At 37.0% G+C, this 16,376-nt stretch overlaps 2 protein-coding genes across 5 annotated transcripts; one reads left to right on the plus strand and one right to left on the minus strand.

The window, feature by feature from the left end:
• Positions 1-233: 233 nt before the first annotated feature.
• LOC131302617 (ATP-dependent Clp protease proteolytic subunit 3, chloroplastic) lies at positions 234-13,837 on the minus strand. Its single transcript, XM_058329348.1, has 5 exons — positions 13,268-13,837; positions 10,819-10,933; positions 9,474-9,667; positions 948-1,043; positions 234-863 (listed from the first exon to the last, which is right to left on the minus strand). Exons 1-5 carry the CDS (start codon positions 13,583-13,585, stop codon positions 552-554), a joined length of 1,035 nt encoding a protein of 344 aa, XP_058185331.1. The 5' UTR covers positions 13,586-13,837; the 3' UTR covers positions 234-551.
• On the plus strand, positions 3,276-8,576 carry LOC131302618 (uncharacterized). Of its 4 annotated transcripts, XM_058329349.1 has the most exons (6): positions 3,276-3,396; positions 4,587-4,959; positions 6,006-6,117; positions 6,879-7,390; positions 7,494-7,725; positions 7,860-8,576. In XM_058329349.1, the coding sequence occupies exons 4-6, from the start codon at positions 7,358-7,360 to the stop codon at positions 8,330-8,332; spliced, it is 738 nt and encodes a 245-aa protein (XP_058185332.1). In that variant the 5' UTR covers positions 3,276-3,396; positions 4,587-4,959; positions 6,006-6,117; positions 6,879-7,357; the 3' UTR covers positions 8,333-8,576. The 4 variants fall into 4 exon arrangements, with proteins under 4 accessions (XP_058185332.1, XP_058185335.1, XP_058185334.1 ...); XM_058329350.1 differs by lacking the exon at positions 4,587-4,959 and having other exon boundaries at positions 3,325-3,396; positions 5,961-6,117; XM_058329352.1 differs by lacking the exons at positions 6,879-7,390; positions 7,494-7,725 and having other exon boundaries at positions 8,175-8,576.
• Positions 13,838-16,376: the final 2,539 nt, after the last annotated feature.

Raw genomic sequence — 16,376 nt, forward strand, 5'->3', positions numbered from 1 at the left:
ATTTCTTCAACAAATGAAGAACAAATACTGTTTATAACTTCATACAATTCGATCTGTTAGCCCCATTGACTTGATTTTGCATGGTAGTTATTAGCCAAGATCTAAACAATGATCAGTTCAAATCACATTTTCAAGCTTGGGATGAGGCCCAAATCGATGGCACATCAGTTGTGCCCTCGATTGTACGTACAAAGGTAACCAACTACGCTAGTCCTAATTAGTTACACTTTTAGTTATCAGCAAAATTTGATTTTCATTTTTGAAGTTGTCTCTTTATATTTCCAACGGACTTATTGTTGTCTTGAGTAACATAATTTAGACAAAATACCAACCATGGTATTCAAACTATCAAATGGAATTTTCCAAAACCCTCTTCCTAAATATTCATCCTAATCAAATACATGAGAAAGAAAAACAATTCCATGTCGCTCAAAAATTATAACTACTACTATTCGAGATGGTACATCCAATATCGTCTCGTAAGGACGTGCCTAACAATTTCATAGTAGCATAGCATTCAATGACCAATCCACAAGGCACAGCCTTGTGACTCAGGCATGTTTCCCTCCTACTGGAGTTGGTGCTTCCTTTTCCTGTTCCACCTCATCAGCTCCTGAACCACCGATTTTTCCATTTTGTGACATCTTTTCTTCCGATGGCAAATCCACCTCTGTAAGTATTTTGCCATCTACATAACCACCACCACGCCAAAGGAACCACTCCCCAGGGAAGGGCGGAGCAGATGAATCTGCTAGAGGTGCCACCAATCCCGGCTTACCTTCATCAATAACTTCATCCACCAACCCGTATTCCTTTGCTTCCCAAGGATTCATGAAAAACTCGTACCGACTGTTGCGTTCAATCTGCCAATAGAGAAGAAAATAAGTGATAATTGACAATTGGAGAAGTATAGGAAAGAGGGTATAGAGCATATTTGGATGATTAACCTGCTCCACTGGCTTCCCAGTAACTCGAGACAATATTTTTATCAGCTTAAGCCCATGGTACATTCCTTCTCTTAAATGGATTTGAACTTGTGTTGGCTGGAAGGGCAACAGTTGAGTGAGAGATTTATGACTTCAATATATTCCACAACAAATAAATTTAAATTCTGCAAAGAAATATAGCCACACACACTCCGTAGAATTAGAAGAACGTCTAAATTCTAAACTACAATGATACCGAGAGCTTCACCTCCTTGCTGTTGTTTACCCCATCCCCCGTCCAGAAACTTGACTTCTTACTAAAAAAGAGCGACAAAGCTACCATGTTCCGGTATGTAAAATATCTTCAGGGCTGAAATCCCGAAGAATTGGAATTTATCAATGATATCAACTTCCATCTGAAATTCTTCAACATTTTGTCCAATAGATTCATGTCAGTGGAAATTTTTTGTTACATGGAGGGATACTTTCTCCAATTCTAATACCATCGTGGAAAAAAAATATAAACACACACACTAGAATGTACTTAAAGTTATTCTAGTCAAATTGAAACAAAGCCATGGCAGCAGCAGGTTCTAATGCAGAAAAACTAAACAGGAAGGAAAACAGGATGCATTGTCCAAGAAATAAAACACACAACAAAGTAACATCAACTGTTTTCTTGGCCAACCACCAATGTTGGGCCACTTTGGTGCAATACTTGGATTCGAATAATAATGTTTGCAAGAAAACTATTATTGAGCAAGTTCCATTACCACATTCATTAATCATGAATTGAAGACTCAAGGAGGCAATTGTAATACGGTTAACATAATTCAATCTCTTCTATTCTAGTTCTGTTCCTTCCCGATACAAAACCTCGATGGATTGCACAAAAATCAATGAATTAAATGATACTTCAATTTTAGTCATAATCAGTTACAGATAATTAAAGACAGAAAAACTCATACGTAATGGCTAATATAGGGTTAAAAATGTTATACATTACCAAAATAAGAAGAGTTTAACTTAATCCTAAACATAGGACCAGATGTCCATGTCCGACATATAAAGGAAAATGACACACTGCATACCCTACTCAACATGTGTTGGACACCTATCTATCGTCTCTAAGCATTAATCTTATCAGAGATGCTTAGAACCACACGTGTCAATCATTTAAACACCCATGAATTAGCCTGCTATTCACTAAGAAAACAAAAATAATACCTATTAATCCCTATTGTATAATTTCTCCAACTCTACAAATTTCTAAACCTAAAAGCTTACAAAGAAATTAAAGTAACATAAACATTTAGAATAACTATCAGGTCTGGGTATCCCCACACTTACTTTCTAGCATGTAAAACCTGAAAGTGATTTTTTAGTTTTGACATCTTAATATATGAAAAGATCATTTACGAAAAGTCACTAGGAATTTTACGTATAAAAGTATAATACTTGTAGTTGATGTATCCCATCCATGTTGCGTCCTGGTTTGGTTTTTTCAAAATGTCATGTCAGCGAGTCCATGTCATGTCTTATCTGTGTTTTTGTTGTCCGGACACATGCTTCATATTTCTTTCTCTTCGCACTTTTAATAAGAAAACAGATTTCATAGCAGCAAAGAAGACACAAAAGAACGAGGTCTGAACAAGGATTGCTGTCTGATCAAATCACAGGTGAGAAAAAAGTAGAACACAATCATGTACTAAGTATCTATCAGCCCAAGTATGAAAGCCAGAGAATGCTAGAGGTACTAAACAATCTTCTAAACGTTGGCCTAGGCGCTAGGCGGTGGTCCACCACCTCAACTAGGGTCCTAAGCGTTTCATTAGGTGGCGGGACGATTAGTCGACCACTAGGCGGCATTAGTCAGGTAAGTGGTATTATTAGTGGGGTAGGCGAGGACAAGTTGGTGGGTGTATTTTTTTATTTTTACGAACAGGGGTTTAAATATGTATTACTCCCTCCCTCCAAAAAAAAGCCGTCCACAAAACAAAATTTTTAATTTTTAAACTTTTTTTTTTAAGTTAAAAGAACTCGTCAATATCTAGTATCTTGTTGGGAAATAGCTTGAAATTATTTGAACAGAAAATGCATTTTTTAAGTTCTCGATTTACAGACCGAACAATCTTTCTGGGACAGAAGTAGAAGTATAGGTCTTGTTTGGTAACCATTTCATTTCCTGTTTTCTGTTTTCATTTTCAAAATTTTCAAAATTTAGAACCGAAAGTTTGTTTGGTTGTCTATTTTCATTTTTAAAAATTAAAATGAATTTTCTAAATTTTTGAAAATTGAGAAAGTACCAAAAGTCTACTTTCACTTCTTGTAAAAATAAAAAACCGGCTACCAAATCTGGAACACGCGTTCTGTTCCCCCTTATCTCATCTAAGTCTTCCCTTATCTCATTTGAGGCTTCCCCAGATCCATCGATCTCTCTCGATCCCACTGGTTTCAAGCGACTGAAAAGGTCTCTCTCTCTCTCTCTCTCTCTCTCTCTCTCTCTCGATCTCGATCAATTTTGTTCTCGCCCTTCTTTGGATCTAGTTGAAGTCGAGAGCAATTATTCTTTGTAGACTTTGGAACTTATTGATTTAACTTGGTGATTTTGGGGTTTCTTCTGTTTCAACGCTGGGAAACTGGAGTTCTATGTGCCTTGCTTGGGTCACAGTCCAACTGCTAGATTAGGATGCGATCGATCTTCGTACAACACTCCTCGGATTTCGTCACTTGTTTGATCGCTTTTTTGATTCATATTTCTAGATGCATTACACATATATCTGTAACCGTATTCGTTTATCGTACAGTTTCTCTATCAGAATTGCTTGTTACATTATCTCCGATCTCGTTACCAATTGATATGCATTACCGTTCTCCGATCTCGTTACCAATTCCGTTCATGGCTGACGGAGTAAGAACAGGACCAATTTCAGAAACCTCCTTCCAGGGGTTGGAAATTCATTTGAGTCCCTGCTGTGAATTATGTCGCCAGCTTAATAGGCATGAAATTGCGAAACTAACACCAGTACCATTAGCATTTTACCACATTATCAAGGGTTATACGATTTTTTTTTTTGAACCTCAGGTTATACGATATTTGCTTTAGCCTTGAATTCTTTGTTTCTGTTTAAATTTGTTAAGTTAGGTCAAATTGAGGCTGTTGATCTAGGAGCTCAGTGTCTGATCTCACAAAAATGATGCTAGAAATAATGCTAAATAACTGAGCCCTCTTAGAATCATGAGATAGATGTTGTAATGTTAATACATCATCGATTTTCCCTTTTCATTAAACCAATCAATGATTTCTCAATGATCCCTTCTGAAGTCTTTGTAGGTCGGTAGCAGATGGAACATAAAAGTTGGACTCTGGACAATCCAGCAGTTCTAAGGCAGCTAGTTTTTGATATACCTCCGATGACATTTTCATTTATTGCACATAAAGGAGAGGTGTGGCAACTTACACAATCAAATACTGGAAGCAACGAGATGATTAATTATGGGTGTATTAAAATTTGTTATGTTTTGACATTTCATGCCTTAGTTTCTCAAGTATCGATGTCCCTTCGACTTATCAATGAGATTTATTGAATCTATAGTTCTACTTTGCCCAAATAAATCTGAGATCTTATTTAGACCAATTGTGGGGTGATTTATAAATAGGAAATGGCTACTAAAGGCAATGTAAGTATCAAGATTGAGGATGATGATGATGTTGAAGTGGGAGGTGTAGCTGATTCCCTGTGGTCGAAGAAAAATGAAGCTTTTTTTTATTGACATTATGGAGGAGGAGGTGAAAACAATGGGTAGTCGAGATACTGGGACTTTTCAGATAAAAAGTTGGGCTAGGATGAGGAAGAGTCTTTCTACTAAAGCTAAATATGAATACTCTGAACTTCAAATAAAAAACAAGTTCAACCAACTATGCACTATGCACACCAAATTTAAGAGCCTTTGTGACCAAAGTGGCGTTGGGTGGTGTGCGGAAAAAGGTACTGTTACTGCTGATGATACCCTCTGGGAGAAGCTCTATAAGGTTAGAAGTGACCTATTCTCTTTTTATTTTACTCATGCTTATAAATTAAGTCTGATACAAGCCACTTTGTTCTTCACTTAGGTTAATAAGAAGGCCAAGCATTTCAGGAAAAAAGGTTTCCCACACTATGCAGCGATGACCCGAATACTTGGAGATACCACTGCAACAGGATTCAATGCTCACCCGTCAGTCCAATCCCCGTCTGGAACAGATAGTTCTGATCCCTCATTCCAACTTAAACAGGACAAAGATGGTGAAATAGAAGTAACTAACATAGTGGTTAGTGGAAAAGGCAAAAAGGTTTTTGATATGAAGGCTTTGAAGACTACTGAGCCAAAGGAGAGTAGCAAGAGTAAGAAGAGGGACTCATTGTCTGCGAACCTCAGTGCATCTTTAAGTGCTCTTGCAGAAAGTAGCTAGAGGAAGGTGGATATCCTTGAAGCAAAGCATAATGCTAAGAGCACTAGTGTTAGTGTGACTTCCCAGGACCATGGTGAGCCACAAGGTCTGCTGGCTGCATGCATAAAAACTCTTAATGACATGGAAGACCTAGATGGAGCATCGTATACGAAAGGGATGAAACTACTGAAGGAGGACCCTTCATGGAGACCAATATTCCTTGGCATGTCAGAGCAAAGGAAGAAAGACTTCTTTGCATATGTGTGAACCTTTGTTTATGGTTGGTTTGGTTTAGGACATGGTTATGTAGTTGGTTTGTAAGCTTTTGTGGGTTGTAAGACTTATGTGATTGGTTTGTTTTCTCTTCTTGTTGGAGTACTGTTTGGATATGGAACTTTTGTGGTTTGTTTTCTTGTTGGACTACTGTTAATGGGCAATCTTTATGATCTCACTGGGCAATCTTCTATTTCAGCAATTTTTAGTACTTTGTTGGCCTTTTTGCAGTATACAATTATATCCGTATATTTATCTCCCTTCTTTGTTTCAATTATGTTCTACTTTTCCACAAGATTTAATGTGGCTACCATAACATTTCATTGAAGGTAATGGAAGTATCTAATGCTCAAAATGATGTCACTCTGACTCAGATAACATGGTCTTTGAAGAAGGCCAATCATCAGAGTCTGTCAACAATATATGCAAGTCTGCCGGCCATGTACATGACTGTGAAAGCTCAGACACAATCTCTCTCAAGTTGGGGTTAGTTAATTTCTTGAAAGTTATGTTGTGTTTCTGGATTTCATTGACTTGAAGCATCTTTCTTATGTTATTTTAGTCATTCTTTTAACATACGCCTTTGAAGTTTGAAGCATCTTTTTTATCGCCATCTAGAATAAAAAATGTGATGCCTCTAACTGATGCAAATATGGGCCATCTAGGATTACTCGCTCTGGTCTCCTAAACCATAAGGATCATTGTACTTGCATGATACAGTAGTTAGGCTCCATTGTATTTAGTTCGTGTCACTGTCGTATGCCTTGTATAGCTCATAAACAGGGACCAAATTAGTAAAGCTAAAAGCATTAGGTTATCTTAAAAGGATTGGTCATGCTTTGGACTTGATCATTTAGAAGTAGACATATTATTCAATATAAAAAAACAGTTTCTAATCGACCGAGTTTATGCTGAAATAGAAAAACAGTAGTTTAGACTGTCCTTCGTATTAACATTTCCAGTTGATTCTGTGCGTTCTCTTTTAAGTTCAGTAATGGTTAGATTTTTGGAGTAATATTGCTACAGGCTTTGTTTCTTGCTATAGATTGATAGACCTGCATATAGTTTACTACTATTCTTGGCTTCAGTACTTTTGAAATCACATGCTCAAATTATGCAGTAACTGTGTCAGATTATCCTCTTAACAGTGAACATCATCTTATGATCAGTTCTTTTTTTTTTTTTTTTGATCCGTATGATCAGTTCTTCAATCTAGCAAATTTTGTGTATGCTACTTTTTTTTGTAGCCAAATGGAGTCTAGCGATGATAGTGACAAGGAATTGGAGTCTGATTCAGATGACGAAACAATAATCACATTGGTTACCCTAGCACTACATGAACATCATCAGAAATACTATAATCGTATTCCATGTTGAACCTCTATATTAAGAGGACACGAATATGTATTAGAGGTTTTGAATGGTCATGATGCAAGGTGTGAAGAAGGTTTTCGAATGGAAACACATGTTTTTATTGCATTTTGTGAGGCGCTTAAAGTACACACTGGGTTAAAGCATTCAAGGTACTTAACAGTTCAAGAGCAAGTATGTATATTTTTGCTCGTAGTTGGACACAACAGTAGAAATCGCATAATCCAAGAGCGATTCCAGCATTCCGGGGAAACCATCTCTAAGTATTTTAAACGAGTATTAAAGGCTATGTGTAAGCTTGGGAAGCTCATTATTCAACCCCCCCCCCCCCCCCCCCCCCGTCCCTCCAGAGATTATGCACAATCCAAAGTACTGGCCATTCTTTAAGGTATTATGATAAGTTTCAGTAATCCCTTCTCTATTTCATATTGCATATTGTATTATAAAATTGTCTAACATTTAGTTACATTTACTTGTGTCCTTGGTTGTAGGATTGTATTGGTGCTATAGATGGTACACATATCGATGCAAAGGTTCCTGCTCGTGAGCAAATTCCATACCGTGGGAGGCACAAGACCACGTCACAAAATGTAATGGCTGCATGTTCATTTGATATGAGATTTACTTACATCTTGTCGGGTTGGGAGGGAACGGCAAATGACTCACGAGTGCTTTTTGAGTGTGTGAATAATCCAGCAATGGAATTTCCTATGGCACCTCTAGGTAAGTACTTCTCTAGTTTTTTTAGTCACAAATTAGGAAACTGTGAACACATATGAGGTCTTGCTGCCATATTCTTTTACTTTTTTAGGCTTATTTTTGGCATGTGGTCGATTAATTTGTCACCTACTTTATAGGTAAGTACTATGTGGTTGATTCGGGATATCAAAATATGCCTGGGTTTCTAACGCCATACAAGGGTGAGCGGTACCACTTGTCCTTGTTCCGTGGACGTGGACGTAGACGATTACCTACGAAAGAAGAAGAATGGTTCAATTATCGTCACTCGTCCCTTCGCAACGTGATAGAGCGCTGCTTTGGCGCATTGAAGGCACGATTTCCTATCTTGAAACAAATGCCTAAAGGCTTTAGTGTGCGGACCCAAAAATATTTGCCAACCGCTTGTTGCACAGTCCACAACTTTATAAGGATGCATGACAAAAATGATGCAGTGTTCAAATTCTATAGCAAGGAAGATTTGATTGTTGAAAGTGAGCAAGGCCGTAGGAGCTCTTCTCAACAGATCAATGTCACCCCCGCTCAATTGCGAGAAATGGCTAGAGTTCGCAATACTATTGCCCGCCAAATCTTTAATAGCCAAAGGCTTTGATGCATTGGTAGTGAAGCATCCATTGCAGCAGTGGTAAGAGACTCCAAAGGCAGAATTGTCCATTGGCAGAATTGATAGCATTTTACAAGGATGTTTTGACAGCTCTTGTTTCTTTGTCAGAATTCATGTTTTTGTACTTTCCTTACTTGCTTTTATGAGACTATGAGAGTGATTGGAGTGGTTTGATTTTCTGTTTGACAATAGATTGGTTTGATTCAATCTGACGGTTAGATTGGTTTGATTCAATTTAAATTGTCCAATAGCAGAATTGTTCTAACACCCCCCGTATCGTTTGGAAATTAGTGGAGAAATTACAAGAGAGACATTTTTAGGAAAAGTAAAAACTGGTTTTAGAAATTTTTTTTTTTTTTTTTTTGAAAACAGGTTGACACAAACATATTTTCTGCTTTCACTTTTTTTTTTAGGAAAAGTAGAAATTGATTTTAGCAAATAGAAAACTAAAAACAGAAAAGTGGCAGTGTTACCAAACATAGCCATAATGGACTGGGTGTCAAGTATTATTTTGCAAAAAAATAATTATGTAATGACTTCTGACTTCTGAGTCAGACAAAATCCCCAAATCGCAGCAACGCAAACCTCTGGTAAAGTAGTAATTATAACCAAAAAGAAGGAAGCAGCACAACAAATGAATGTTCCCTCTCATAAAATGTAGGATGATGAAGAGTCGAGAACTTAAAAAATAGTCTGCAAAACTAAACATTAAAGTATTTGATTTTAATGGATGGATAGATGGATCATTGTTTGATGTTTCCATTTTGGATGTAATTCAATATTTTGTTCCACTTATATTGTTCAACTTACTCAAACTTTGGGGAGGGGCCGGGGGAAAATACTTTTTAAAAAATAACAAAACCGACTAATCTCTAGGCACTGACTAATCGGCGACTAGTTGGCCTGAGGTGCCCCTCTACCGCCCACAATCGCCTAGCGACTTTTAGAACCATGGTACTTAATTGATGAGCCACACAATGAAGGTGTGGCTGAGTTGTTGAGTATTGCCTAAGAATGATGACAATTGTACCAGAGAATCTATTGGGGTTTATGCCTCGTAGATCAATTATGGAAGCAGTCTACTTTTTAAAGAAAGAAGTCGAACAACAAAAAGAAACCAAGTACTTACTTCTTCTTCACCATCATCATCATCATCAGCATATCCTTCTGGCCTTTGAATCATCACCCTTGAATTAGGCATGCAAAACCTTTTCCCTTTGGTACCAGTAGCAAGGATAAATGCAGCCATGGACGCAGCAAGCCCCAGGCAAATAGTAGAAACATCAGCTTTGCATAACTTCATAGTGTCATAAATTCCCATTGCTGCACACAAGCAGTAGTAACTTAAATGAAGAATGTTATGTAGAAAAAAGAAGACTAGGAGCTCTTCAGTGATAGAGAACTCTTGGAAATCTTCGGTAATAAAGGACTCAACATCTTCAAGAATCAAGATTCGACATGCGACAATTTAATTTTTTTTGTTACTGACATGCAACAGTTATGATAACAAGCCAAAGTGAGTAACTAGACACAAGTTACCAGTAGCACGTTTGAGCAAAATTGTTTCACAAAGTTCCCAAGAAACATGCACGTTATATCTATGAGGACCAAAGTTGAAATAAAATTGAATGCATGATGAAGAACACCAAAGCATACACATATAATGTTTTTCACTGCATTGACGGGATATTCTCTTAAGGCCAGAAAGGAGATTTCAACAACAAAAACAAAGGAATACCAAATGAATATCATTGGACAAGTAAAACAATAATACAAACAAGATAACTTTCGAGTCGCACATCAAATATTAAACTCCAACACATACCACAAGGTTAAATTATGGATCTCATCATTGATTTAGGCTATTAGCAATCTTCATGCTTCACCTTCAGTACATGCTTTTTTGCTTTGGAAACTGTGCACGTCATAGCACTTCGAATTGAATGGACAAATTGAGGATGCTACATGTTGACCTTTATTTTAGTATGGTGAATTGGTGACCTCCAACTCAGTTGAGTTATACTCGTAGCCCATAGGAGTTTATTGCATGCTAAAGCAAATTTGAAACAGCCAATAAAGTTGCTGCATGGACTACAATTTACAAAAAGGAGTCTTGCAAACCCCACTTATGGAGATCCATAGTGATATACCAGAGAGAAATTTCTTCAATACTTATGATCCATAGAAACTAGAATGCCATTATTTACAGACACAAGACATATTTTAACGGGTTGCCATGGCAATAAGTGGCTTTTCTTATTACTGATTTTTAAAAATTCCATTAGCTAGTAAAGTTTGATTATCAAAAAACCCTTCATGAATATGGTCCAAAGCCTTGAGACAATCAAAAAATTTGCCCAATTGGATTAGCCTACTCATACGTCCAGATAAGAACAGAAGTTAACCATGATCAGCTCAACGTAGAGGGGGAAAGTGAGGAAGCAATAACAGGACCAATGAAGAGATAGGCATACCGCCAGTTGAAGAGCCACCAGGTGAATTGATGAACAGTTTAATGTCCTTGTTTGAGTCTTCGGCATCCAGGTACAAAAGTTGACCTATGATGAAATCTGCTGTATAGTCGTCAATCTGCCCATTATCAAGTGATTTCCACAGATTAACAGCTAAAGCAACTATCTCAAACTACAGATATGAGTCAAGGGAAGAAAGAGAGGAGCTGGGAACAAAGCTAGACTTGTCCCTGATGCTTTCACAGACCGCATTCCAACATTAATGAGTGAAACAGGACTATGCTGATACTATGCATAAAGGCACCGGTTTCATTGGTCGGAGTGTCAGACTATTAAAGAAGTGATACAGATACTAACTAATAATCACAAAAGAAGAGTACTGACGACTGACAATTCCAGAACTCGAAGGTATTCCATATCCTTTGTTTTATTGAATTAGTTGGCCAAGTAATAGGTAATCTCTTGTTGCATTCAAACACCGGAAATAGCCTAATCCGGCAAGCAAACAGACCCAAAGCATCCATATTTCAGGCACAAAGAATCCATTCATTTGAAATCATTCAGACACAGTCATCACTCAAGGCTGGCAAAACCCATTTCGCAGACATTTCAATTAGGACACAAAATATTGTGAACTGAAACAAATGAGAAAAAAATATGGCCTAGAATAAAATAATAAACAAAAGTCTCACGCAGAAAGCCCCAGTAATGAAGTAAGAGGGCTAAAACTATGTAGCCAGAAGATCAGAACAAGCAAGCCCAATCTCTAAAATCCCACTTTTACCAACAGAGATGTGAGAGTTTTAGACAGAGTCTTATATACCTGGGTCATTCCCCAAACCTATCAGCCACAAAATGATGAGAAATGAAAACAATCATGAAAGAATGCCTAAATGACATATTTAAGGCACAAAACCAAGCATCTGGAAAATACCAATTCTAGAGAGAGAGAGAGAGAGAGAGAGAGAGAGAGAGACTTAATACCTCACAAAACCCATTTCCCAAAACTCCAGCCACAGAATGCAGCAAAATCAAAACAATTAAGAAATAAAGCCAAAAAAATGGATTGCTTAAACCAAAAAAAAAAAGCAATGGGGTAAGAGAGCGACAAAGATGGAGCCAGTAGAGTAGAATTACCAAAAACCATCTCAGAAGTACAATTCCACAAACGGAGAACTAGGTGAGAGAATGTCCTGAAAACACAAATGTTCATGCCACAAAACAAATCAATGAAGCATGCGAGCTTCAAAGATGGACCCCTCTATTAGAAGTTTAGAACAATTTCAACACCTTCCCATTTCTTACTTAATCTGTTCCAACTCAACGCATTCCTTTGTCCATGGAGTACCATGAATGAACAGAAAGAACTATATCAGAGTTTCTCTTATTTGTATTAAGAGCTACTCTAGGAGAAATACTTTTATGGGGTGCTAATGATTTAATAAGTTCCTATGTTGTACCTCAACTAAAATGTTTTCGGTTTTTTCGTCACATGTTAGAAGAAATTTACACACCAACCTAACGCTAACTCAACCTATTATAAGAAGAGTATCAGCATACTCTCCGCTGGACCTACGATCTCACTGCACCTAAATGCAACTACATAACCGCTAAGCTAATCAGTTCAGAATGTTTTCATCTAATGCTCAAACTATTTTATTTTTTTGATAAGTTTGAGCAAAACCCATCTTAGAAAAAACCCAAATTGTAGACAGGGAACGGGGCCGGTGCTGACATCTTGGGGACCTAAACGTATATATGAAAATGATGCCGTTTATGCATTTTACAAACAAAATAATAAACAGATATGGGAACTTTATAAAGCAAAATTTCAACATGATATACAAAAAAATTAAAACAAGTAATTAAAGTATCACTCTTCCTGCATTTCTAGTGTCAAAAGAACTAATTATGCTCATATAATCAATTTCACTTATAGGTCCCATTCTCCCTAAATTTTTTGCCTGGTATTCTTTTCAGCATTTTCACTTTTAGCAATTTTTTATTTAGCCTTTTGTCGTTATTTTTTAGATTAATCACTTGTCGAGGAATTAGAATGATATTAAAATATGGACTGAAGTTGAAAAAGTTAAGGGAAAAAAAAAAAATACAATACCACTATACCAGCTGTTTATTTTTGCTTTTGGCATAATTTTCAATTTTTAGACTCCTCCAGTGGAAAACGGAGGATTAATCCAAAACACTATAAATGTGACATAACAAAATTTCAGAAAAGATGAACAAAAATAGCAAAATATAAAATATAAAAAATTTAGAGAGAATGAGGCCTTACTGAATACTCCAAATACACATTTCTAGTGGGTTCTCATTTTAGCAAAATTTCGGGGGCCAAAAGCGAAAGCTTTGTTCGGCTTTGCTCACGTACCGAAAAGTGCGAGTTTTACACAGGCCAAAACAATTAAAACAAAAAACAAAAAAGAACCCAAAATACCTCATTACCCAAGAAGACAATTCGCTGGCGGAGAAGCATGTTGGTGGGATCGAGCTCTTCGAATCTGGGCAGCCAAGAAGGATAAGAAACGGCAGGGGAAACGGACCCGACATTCCAATGGCTGTTCACGGTGCGGTTTCTTGCAGGGAAGCTCTTGCTCGATGCTTTGACGGACAAGGGACGGCTGCTTCCTCCGCTGCTTCTAGTGGTCAAGGGGTATGAGTAGTAAGTGGTGGATTTGGTGTGGTTTTTCCGGGTCTGTTTTGAATAGAAGGCCGTGGGGGTCGAAGGGGCTGACGCTATACAACCCCAGTCCATCTCTCTCTCTCTCTAATAACAACGGATTGGGATTTTGGTGTTGAGATTCAGGAGCAAGAAGTTTAGGAAGGAAGGTCCGCCAAATAAGAAAATTTTCAAAATACCATCAAACTTTGATTCCAATGTCTAGTAGATACCAAGACTTTGAAAATTTACAATTAAACACCTAAACTATATTAGCTCGTTTTTTGAAAAGTAGATCTCTGTCGTCTAGATCAGTCAAACTGAGAACGAATTTGGATGATTTGGACTAATTGTTCCGGTAGAATCGCCGAGTATGAGCTGATGGATATGTCCACTTTTTTTTTAAACGTTTTCGAGAAATATACTCCTACATTTTTGAAAACTATTTTAAAAATAGTCTTTTGCGCACTCCGAACATATATTGAGATTAAAAATATGTACTCAACGCTATGGGGGTTTTCATAGCGATACATGTTCCCATCAGAGCATCCGACTGTGGCATCGACTAAGCCATCCCGAAGCCGAGCATATCGAGTATGCAATGAATGAGGTGGTGAGTCATTGAGGTGCTCGGTGGGGGAGATGAATCGCTTCGAAAATACATTTGTCGCCATTTTTTTTAAACTTTTAGAAATTCACAAAAGATTTTGCACTATGAAAACATGAAATGTTATGATTCATGTAACAAATTAATTGTTCGCAAGAGAGTTGATTGGTTGAAGGTTGAGCTGTAAAAACATATTTTAAGAATGCATTGTTAGGGTTACCTTGTAATGCATGTTTACAATGCGTAATACTACGTATTTATTTACAAGTTGACACATGACTGCAACATTGCACCACGTGGCCATTAACAATTATACCTCGTGTTCGGAATGAGGAAACCATTTTCAAAATACGTTCAAAAGTGATATATTTCTCGAAAACATTTTTAAAAAAAGTGGTCATATGGATCAAAACCACCTCTCCCCCCCTCTCTCTCTCTCTCTCTCTCTCTCTCTCTCTCTCTCTCTCTCTCTCTCTCTCTCTCTCATGCACTTCTCTATCTAAAAACTTTTTTGGCTATTTCAAGAGTAGAAACACAAAATAACATATGCCGCAGTCTCTCTTCAAAAATTTTATTTTGGCCACAGTGATTCGTATTATTCACTGACTCACTATTCACCAGCGTGCTACTACCTAAACACTTAAGCAACACATCCAAAAAAATTATAATTAGTTTTAGGTTAATGATAATGCCACGATCATATTCTCTCCTGCCACAATATTTTGACTTCGCTGACTATTATACCTTTTTGATCAACTTAAGCGACACATCTACATGACTACTTCTGCTTCTCTCTCTCTCTCTCTCTCTTAATTTTGTCCTGAGAGTAAGAAGCAAATCCCAGTTTGTACTAATCTCTCCCTTCGTCCCTTCCATGGCCTTCAATCGTCGTCACTATCAAACCACTTGCAGATCAATCTGATCCCTCTCATTAGAAACCGCTTACCCACTGCCTCTCAATAGTTTTCCTTTAATTCCCTGCCTCATTCTTAACCCATACACCAAATCCCGCTCTCCAAATTAGCTCGCAATCTATGCATGCATATAAATAATAGACAGAGCAATGGTTGATTTTGGTAAAGCATAGCCATTTGATGTTGGGATTTTTCAGATCATCCCATTTTCTTGTTGTGTTAAAAATAGAGTTGAGTTGAATCCAGATAGAATTTAAGTGTTGGGTATGGTGGTACTGTAGATTGATTCAAATATGAAGGGAAATTGTCACTATCATCATCGACAAAAGATGAATTGAAGGGCGAAATGATTTTGAAGCTTTCCTGATTTATCTTGTATTCATGGCCCACCCTTAGTGGGCTTCCTCAGCGATCGGTGGTCCAAAATGCAGTAAGATTTGAAATGGTAGAGTACAGAGAGCGATAGAGAGAGAGAGGAGAGAGAGAGAGAGAGAGAGAGAGAGAGAGAGAGAGAGAGAGAGAGAGAGAGAGAAGGGCATAATTGTACGGCTACATGAAAAAGTCGTGGAATTAAAGAATATACTCGTGGCATTATCGCCACCCTTAGTTTTAAATTGTTATTACTTTTTAAGCATATACCGACCCAACAATTAAATGATCCAAATCACTCATCGTTATTGAAAAAAGATTATTTATAAAATAATTATCTTGATTGACAAGAGATAGCAAATAACATCATATTTTTCAAAATATTATTTTGTTTAGATATCTCTGGATGTTCGATGAACATAATTTCTTTTACTAGTAAACTTCTCAATATGCCCTAAATAAATGAGCAGTTCAGATCATTTTGTTTGTGAGTAGGGCTTGCGTCCGATTTATGTATGCCAACGCATGTGTAATATAGTAGTAATATGTTTGAGATTATAAAAAAAATAGTATTTTATTGTAGTAACTTTTGGAAAGTATTTTGGGACAAATATAAATACCAAATAACCACTTTTCAGATTTTTTTTTTAAACTTTTCCAATTTCTCTCGATGAGATAAATCAATAATTTACAAAAATTTATCGCAAAACTAACAAACGCGGATTTTTTTTTGAATAAGAACAAAATGAAAAAGTCCTAAAAGTAAAAAATGTTCGAACGCAGTGTGCACGTCCTCTTAGAGCATCTCCACTCTTTGCTCACATTTGAACTCAAACTCAAATTTGAGTAATAATAACCTAAAACACCACTCAACTCCTTATTCAAACTCATACCAAATTTGAGTTTTACTCAAATTTCGCACCAAATTTGGTTTGGACCAAATCCTTCCTCAAATTTTAAAGGCTATTTTCTCCCCCTCAAATTTACAATTATGCCA

This window comes from Rhododendron vialii, chromosome 10a (assembly GCF_030253575.1).
Source record: "Rhododendron vialii isolate Sample 1 chromosome 10a, ASM3025357v1".
NCBI classification, from domain to species: domain Eukaryota; kingdom Viridiplantae; phylum Streptophyta; class Magnoliopsida; order Ericales; family Ericaceae; genus Rhododendron; species Rhododendron vialii.

Bases quoted from the DNA above. Each gene is read 5' to 3' on its own strand.
- LOC131302617 (XM_058329348.1), bottom strand. From the start codon at position 13,585: ATGGACTGGGGTTGTATAGCGTCAGCCCCTTCGACCCCCACGGCCTTC. The intron at 10,934-13,267 runs GTATTTTGGGTT...GATAATGGGCAG, and splicing joins TTGTCTTCTTGGGTAATGAG to ATTGACGACTATACAGCAGA. The intron at 9,668-10,818 runs GTATGCCTATCT...GCTTGTGTGCAG, and splicing joins TGGTGGCTCTTCAACTGGCG to CAATGGGAATTTATGACACT.
- LOC131302618 (XM_058329349.1), top strand. From the start codon at position 7,358: ATGCACAATCCAAAGTACTGGCCATTCTTTAAG. The intron at 7,391-7,493 runs GTATTATGATAA...CCTTGGTTGTAG, and splicing joins AGTACTGGCCATTCTTTAAG to GATTGTATTGGTGCTATAGA. The intron at 7,726-7,859 runs GTAAGTACTTCT...CCTACTTTATAG, and splicing joins ATTTCCTATGGCACCTCTAG to GTAAGTACTATGTGGTTGAT.